Source organism: Centruroides sculpturatus, unplaced genomic scaffold, assembly GCF_000671375.1.
Source record: "Centruroides sculpturatus isolate CEXI.00-Female unplaced genomic scaffold, Cexi_2.0 scaffold11, whole genome shotgun sequence".
NCBI lineage: Eukaryota > Metazoa > Arthropoda > Arachnida > Scorpiones > Buthidae > Centruroides > Centruroides sculpturatus.
Genome location: NW_019384501.1, coordinates 1,237,102 through 1,245,439, shown reverse-complemented (window position 1 = coordinate 1,245,439; position 8,338 = coordinate 1,237,102). Strand labels below are relative to the sequence as shown.

The window sequence follows — 8,338 nt, the reverse complement described above, 5'->3', positions numbered from 1 at the left end:
CTGCATGAAATTGCAATTAAACAGTGAGTGACGGCGCTTCACTCTTTATATGTACACTGTATGGTATGCAGCATGCAGGCATAATGCATTTCATAAATATTTGGCGACCCCCAAAAAACTTCTGGCGACCCTCACAGGGGTCGCGACCCCTAGTTTGCGCACCACTGTTCTATACGATGGAAACAAAACTGAGTATTTGATTTTAATTTCATGTATTAATATGAATGTATACTGATGTAGTTCATAATTAAGTTATTACAGAATTTCGTATCATTGAAAGTAATTCCTCCTTTATAATTAAAAGTGTTCTCGAGAATCTGTACAAATTTAAACATTAAATTATTCAATGTTCGTGTTATTGATCTGCGTTTGAATAATTTAAAATCATTATTTATCCGGTAATGTTACACTGTATTTCATTTATAAATGTTTTAATGAATTTAAACGTAACTCTTTGGATGTCCACGGGAAATATCATACACGATTTATAATAATGAACACATGTGAAAATTAATTATGATAGTTGGCACTCTCGAAATTATAACCAACTCTACGAAGTACTTAATTTCAATATTGATAATACTATTTTCTTCTTTAATCAGTATCATAAATACTGATTTACACGGTATTAATTTATTAATTCTAACTTCACTGTAAGAAGATTAAAGCAGGTGATTATAAAGTCGAGGCGCAAATATAAACTTTGTTAACTTTAGAAAAGTGATAAGAGGGTGCCGTAAATGGCATTTAAAAACTTAATTCCGGATGATTTCTCTGTACTTATTTATTTTGAAGTCATTTGAAGAATAAACTGTCACTGCGAAGTTGAATTTCTTCATTACCTAAACTGTAGCGAAGCTTCGCGATTGGTCACGGATTCGCGGCATCTTTGGAATGGAAAAATCGGCTCGAAATATGTATTGCGGATGATGACGGAGAAAAATGTATAAAAATTATTAAAATAGCTTTAAATTTGTAAAATTTAAGTCGAAATGTTGCGCAACAGTTTACCATGTTTCAACATTACGATGCTCGTGATAGGTTTATAGAAACTCTATAGAAATCCACGGCGCTTTCTGAAGAACCTCATACATGAATACTCAATTATATTAACAATATAATGCTTTAGGCGTTGGAAAAATATTTCAAACGTATACTTAATCATTTTAATATTCTTAAACGTAGTTCTATTCATTTATGCTAAAATACTACAGAAATTCAAATTAATTCATATATTTTTTATATGTTTCTATGTACTTTCATAACCACAAAAATGTTACGTTCTAAGTTATAAAAAAATTGTTATTAAATAAGTATGCAAATTTGACTATTAATTAAAATACAGTCGAACCTGCAATAACGGCCACCCCAACAACAACCATTTCTTGAGGAACGTTCCTGTTCGAAATAACCTTTAAACAACGGCCATATTTTTATGTTTTATCAGTGGCCGTCGTTCGCAGGTTCGACTATTTTTAAATTATGTTTAAAAACATAAAATGTAATGTTAGTTATGAATGCTTATAAAAAACAATTACAAATAATTAATGAGCAATTGGTTCGTAACATTTCTCCAATGTTTTCCAATAATCGGTATTCTTGAACCATGTGGCATTGCATCCGTAATGGCCAGCTTTATGTATACTGGCAATGTCGTAACAATCGATATCGTTATCGTTATCGCAGTCGCGAGCGTGTTTATTCATGTAACCATGAATGGTCTTCTCTGAGCATTCTTTGTCCTTAGCGCAATTCTCGAAACCTAAAATGTTACATATATAAGACAATTTGCATTTAATACACTGTATAAAACAGTAAATTATTATATTTACCGCTTCGTTTTCGTGGATTTTCACCTATTCTACCACCTTCGGCCCAAAACGCCCACGATATTAAATATGGACCGCAAAAATATCCTCCGGAACCGGTATTGTGACATCCTATGTTAAGATCGCATCCGGTACTTGCCTAATTTAAGCACGTAAACATTTTTATACGTATATATTTACAGATTTATGCATTAGTATAATTAAAACTATAACTCTTACCTTGCATATGCACTGTAAACAATCTCGAGAAACACTCGGAATATAAGTATCAGCAGGGTATTGTCCTAAATGTAATAAAATTTAAAGTTAAAAATATATTTTTTTTCTCTTATTTTATTTCTTAAAAGCTGCCTAAATATATATGAAATAAAAATTAGGATCCGGTTAGTTGAAGGTCCACACAATCAATCTCATCCTGTTCATGGTTTTCGTGGTTTGATGGAATACTGCAACGCAATAAATAAGCCATCTGCCAAGGATGGATGCTTTCAGGGAAAACTTTCTATGGAAAACTTAACACGTGAAGAAAATCCGGAAATCTCCATTTGGCCAGCTCTTTGGTGCTCCTTGTACAAAGCCAGTGGTTTTGGTGTTTAATGGATAATCACTTTTCAATGATTTTATCCATCATACTTTTTTAATAGTGTGGACAGGCTTTCGTCTGTAACAAACAAGAGATCCTTTTCTTTCACCAAATAATAATAGACAATACATATGAATCGCTTTTCAAAATAAAACCAGGACCTCGGTATTGTAAGACCTTAAATTGTATCTCGTTTAGATTTGTATAAATTTAGCCCCAAGTATGAAGGCCTCTCAAATAGGAGCATGAGTAAGAATGACGTTCCATCAGGATTCCGCGCACGTGCTCAGAATGGACATTGCACTTCTTCCTTATGGATATTTTTTCGGTTGGTACCAGAAGCGGAAGTTAAACCGTAAACAAAACCATTAGCACGAGTCAAAATGCTGTTTTTCAGGTTTCACTCGGGATCCCATTGCTGACAAAACCTCGAATGAAATTAAGTTTTGTTATTTTTTGAATCTAAACATGTAAGAACAGATGCAAAGGCCAAGTACTTTCAAACCTTAAAGCAGTTACGATGCAGAAATTCAGCAAATTGAGTCAAATTCTTCAAGAATTTTATTAAATTTATTCTCTAGATATTTAAAATGCTTCAAATATATGTTTACTGTCTATTCTTAGCGTTTAATTTACATATAAACATATATATCTACCACAAATAAAGACTAGACTATAGTAAAATGATAAGAATAAAAAATAAGACAAAAATTCACGAATCAAATTATTGTTTTCTCTATCTAATTAACCAAAAAGTGATGTACTCGACATATTTTCTTAACAAAACAATACGAAGAGTACGTTACTTAACACACCAAGTTGTATCTAATTAACACAGACAAAATAATAAAGAATTTACCTGCAACAAGGACAAATAGGATATTGGAAAAGAGCAGAGTGAGCATGGTTGGCAGTGAAAGTCAATGTCGAGTTCCTGACTAGAACAGGTAGACTAGAAAAACAGTCGACTTCCTTGACGTCATTGCACTTAGTCAGCTTGTTAAACTTGTTTTCTTCACTTAAACTCTTCTCCTGGGTTTTTCTACTTCAATTTGATAATAATTATTTTTTTTTAACTTAAAAATTCTCTCTATAAACTTAAATTATTCGTTAAACCAGTGTTTATAAGTATTTACAATCGGTTGTAAATATATTAAATACAGATTTAATCATATTTGTGTTAATTGTAATTAAAATTCTGGGAATTTGAATGTATTACGCAATTAGCTAGTTGGAATGCGTGATTTCTGAACCGTTAATTCTTCCTCTTTTATTATTTTCCTTATAAATTATGCGCAGATTGTGTAAGTTGAAAGTAGATGTTTTTAATATTCTTTTTAATTCAAAATTGTTACGCGTATTTGATGAACCTTATTAATCCCGAATTCGAATTCTATTTCTTTTATATAAATTAATATCAAAATAATTTACTACATAAGCTTTTATTTTGTTATTCAGTTCTTTCAGAAACATGTTTCTGCAGGCACATAACCGGAAGTGACGTCATAAAAACTTTTGTATCGAATGTACTTTTGACCTTTCACCGTATAAAGAGATAGACAATTTCAGGAGCTCGATGTTACTCCTCATACTTTCGTCACTAGAAGTTACGAAAGTACAGTACAAAAAATTAGTCTCACCGATCGGGTGTGTCCACGTGACATTTTCGACACTTGCACGTGCGTCTTGCTACTTTTATAACTAGAGAATAAACACCCAATTCGACCCCATTGAGGGCCAGGTCCTCTCGTAATGGGAGTAATTGTGTCTGGTTATATTAGTCTATGACACCACACGTTAAGTAATTAATCAGTTAGTCCGTCTGTGTGTCTGTATATATATTTCTTTGAAGCTCGGCATTATGTTCCGAAACAAAATGGCAAAGGTTTTTATTGTACAGACCTATATTTGGAGGACTCAATCACTAATTTGAAATTAATTTTGATTATGTTAAACAATACGAATTTGAAGAGCTATTGCAATTGTGATTCTGTTTATAATTATATTTTATAAATCTAAAGTATTTACAAGGGATTTTCTTTATTCTGTCTTCTTTGATTCTGTTCTTTGTCAGTTGGTGAGATAACGCGATTTCTCTTTTTGTTTACTTTCTGTATTCTGTCTTATCTTTGTACGAGGGAGACGAGACAACACAGAACCTCCCCACCAATTTAATGGGTGGAGTAAACCGCAGCAAGAAAGAAACAAGATATAATGTGACCTTTGCCCTTTCCTAATCCTTGTTTCTCCTCCTTTAATTCTGCCAAAATTTGTTTTGTACGGTCGAACTTATCGTATAAAAGGTACAATAAACAAAATTTGGAACCATTTACTAAGACGTAAATTACGCAAAATCACCCCCAAATGCCCTAAATCAAGTATATTATTAATTTTTCATATTAATATACAATTTAGAGGGATGAAGTTTTTGAAAATTGCTTTTGTAAATCTAAAATTTTGTTGTTAAAGATTCATGAAGATTTTGTTTGTATTTCTGAGGATTTTGTTTCGATTTTTGAAAGCTTTTTAATGTGTAATACTAAAAAATTTCCATAAAATCTCCTCTCTTTCATAAAATTAATTGCATAAAATATTAAAATTAACGACTGTAGCATTAATAATTTTATAAACATTACTACATCAGCGTAAATTAACCGTAACAGCTATATATAAATTCTTATTATTTTGATAAATAATTCAACTTTATATATTCAACTACCTCACAAATAGTAAATTAATTGGTTTATTTGATATAAAAAAGTCATTTTAATGCCCCATCAACACTGGTGACACAATGATGTGACTCAAGATAAACATAAAGATAAAGTATTGAAGCTTATATAAAATTAATTACAGTTAAAATATTAATGCCTACAAAACATATAAAGTAATGTTAGTCGTAACTACAGCTGAAAAATTGCAAATCAATTGAACAATGTTAAGCACGCTTCAATGATGTCGCTGAATTTTAATAGAAACAATTCTCAAACAGTCTCCAGTAATCGGTATTCTTGTACCATGTACCGTTACACCCGTAAGGACCGGCTTTATGTATACTAGAATAATCGTAACAATCGACGTCTCCATCTTTGTCGCAATCGTAACCCCACTTTGTCATGTACCCTTGAATGGTCTGCTCGGAGCATGTTTTATCTTTCAAACACACTTCAAAATCTAAAAAAAACAAGACATTTATGATTAATATACCGTAAACTACAATAATATCGTATATTTTATGAATCATAAACAAGATTATACCATGAGGATTTCTAGGATCTTGTCCTACTTTACCACCTTCGCTCCAGTATGCCCACGATATTAAATATGGACCACAATAATACGCTCCATGACCCGCATTATGGCAGCCCATGTTAAGATCGCATCCCGTGCTTGCCTAATATAAAAATTTATAGTTTTACTTATATTTTTTAATTATATTATCCATAATATTAGAATACAACACCCTACCTCGCATATACACTGCAAGCATTGTGCAGAAACAGGCGAAGTGTCCTGATAAGAACCTTCGTAATATTGTCCTGAAAGTAATAAAAATTTAACATTATTTTAACGTACTTGAAGCTTGAATACACACATTTAAACACCCACACAAGATAGAAAAGGCGTTTTTCTTTTTTTAAACGCATAATTTATGTTAAACTTTACGTTAAAAAAGAGTATAATTCAACTGTCCTTACCTTATAAGTCACAGAATATGATATATAAATGCTTTCCACCCACTCATAGAGAATGCATTTTAACACATCTATCGTTGTGTAGTGTAGTCTGTGTTTCGAATGGATACTTTTGAATCACCTTGTTCGTATAGAATACAATAGAAGGCAGAACTTAATGTTTTATATACGATACATATTTTTAAGGTGTAGTAAAATATAATTGTTCAGACAGAAGAACACACGTATTATTGAATGGGCGTGCTTCTTACACTTATAAGCTACGTGTTACATATGTTTGCGTATATTTGCGCCTACACGACGTGTAATGAATGGCGCAGGCCCTAAACTTAATTAAATTTTGGGGCCCCGAGTAAGTTACACATTTAGAGAATATCTGGTCAGCTAGAAGGCTTACATAACAATACTTATTGGTAATTTATCTATGCTACTTGCGACACTGTTTGACCTTGAGATGTGTGTCTGGCAGCTTAAGGTGGGGGTACCAAATCGAAATTCCATTCGAAGGCCCCTTTGAATTGGGACACTCATTAATAACGCGCCATTGTTCACATAAGTTCTGTTAAGTTACATACACAAGTATAACGTAAATTAACATTAAAAATTAATGGTATAATACGTTTTATACAAAAATAACCAGACAAAAGCGCTGATAAGACATATTTTTGACAAACAATTGGATGTGTAAGAAGCTGCCTTTCGACTATCTTCTTACTGGCGCCACTGATTTAACATTAATTAACGACCCCGAACACTAAACTTGAACAATAATTTTAATAAATTGAATGATAATTTACCTGTAACCAGGGCAAAAACAACGTTCAACAGCAGCAGAGTAAACATATTTGGCAGTGAAAGTCAATGTCGAGTGTCCGAGTGGGACAGGTGCATTAAAAAAATGGGCCACTTCCTTGACATCAGCGCTGTTAAGTCACCTTGTTAAACTTGTTTTCTCTTGTTAAACTCTTCCACTCGGTTTTTCCACTTAAATGTCAAAATAATTATGATTTTATCCACTTAAAAATACTCTTTTGCAATTTAAATGATTCATTTGAAGGGCGAGAATTATTTATGACCCATTATAAATATATTAAATGCGGATTTAATGACATAAAAATTAATTTTAATTAAGATTCTCTAGAGTTGAAGATGTTACGCAATTAACCTGTTTTGTTGTTCGTTTATCAAACCGTTAGTTTTTTTTTTAAGATAAATTTTTTTGAATTTGATTCGCGTCGCGTTGCACGTTACGGCATGCTGAGCGGCGCGACAGGAGCTCATTTTTCTCGATTTTTAATGAATATTTCAATTGTTCGAATATATTTTTTAGTTATATCGTTATTATAGAATACGCTTAAGGATAATTAATGTTTGTAGTGAGTTAAGATTTATTATATTTGAATATTTTCTCTCAAATCGCGACGCGACGCGACGTACGCGCAAAGACGTATAATAGTATAATTTATATTAAAATGTTAAATAATGTGTAATTTTAATTAATAATTTAAGAGTGTATTTTAAAATTATTACGAACACAGATTAATTTAAAAGATTATATAGCCAATATAATTCCAAAACGAACGTCGCGAAGCGAAGCGATCCGACGCGCGGCGTTACCAATCTGGACGATTCAAAGCAAGATAACTATTTATCTAAACTTAAACAACCATATAATTCGATTTTAATGAATTTATGTATATTTAAATAACAGAAAAAATGCAGTTTTAAAACTAAATTTATGCATTTTATTTGAAAAATTTAGCTTGAAATTAGCGTAACTTCAACGTTTGTTTAGACAAGAAATTTGGTTATTTTTCTAGAATTTAAACATAATTTTATTCAGATTACAAATATATTTTAATTAGATTTCAATTAAAATTACAGTTTATAAATTAATTATTTATTTTTTTGGTTTAATACTGTTCAAAGCTTGCCTTGGATCAGTGCTATTGTTGAGGTAGCATTCTAAGAAACGTAACCATTTTTCTGTTGTTTCTACGTCAGTTTTAACACAACCTGTAAATCCTATTTTATGTATTTTGTAAACATCAGAACAATCAAAGTTACCATTAGAATTACAGTCTGTTTTGTAACGATTCATATATCTTCTTATTGTTTTATCAGCACAATTCTTATTGACACTGCATTTTTCAAATGCTGAAAGATTAATAATTATCGAACATTTTAATTAATTTTTAAAAAATAATAGCAAAATTAACTTATAGTGCATT

The 8,338-nt window shown here is 31.4% G+C and overlaps 2 protein-coding genes across 2 annotated transcripts; both read right to left on the bottom strand.

Moving 5' to 3' along the window:
* Positions 1-368: 368 nt before the first annotated feature.
* Positions 369-3,527, bottom strand: LOC111622056 (lysozyme-like). Its single transcript, XM_023364372.1, has 4 exons — positions 3,272-3,527; positions 2,049-2,113; positions 1,833-1,968; positions 369-1,762 (listed from the first exon to the last, which is right to left on the bottom strand). The coding sequence occupies exons 1-4, from the start codon at positions 3,315-3,317 to the stop codon at positions 1,545-1,547; spliced, it is 465 nt and encodes a 154-aa protein (XP_023220140.1). The 5' UTR covers positions 3,318-3,527; the 3' UTR covers positions 369-1,544.
* A 1,622-nt stretch (positions 3,528-5,149) lies between these two features.
* LOC111622055 (lysozyme 2-like) lies at positions 5,150-7,182 on the bottom strand. The gene is made up of 4 exons (XM_023364371.1): positions 6,905-7,182; positions 5,881-5,951; positions 5,671-5,806; positions 5,150-5,586 (listed from the first exon to the last, which is right to left on the bottom strand). Exons 1-4 carry the CDS (start codon positions 6,948-6,950, stop codon positions 5,381-5,383), a joined length of 459 nt encoding a protein of 152 aa, XP_023220139.1. The 5' UTR covers positions 6,951-7,182; the 3' UTR covers positions 5,150-5,380.
* Between the last annotated feature and the right edge of the window lie 1,156 nt (positions 7,183-8,338).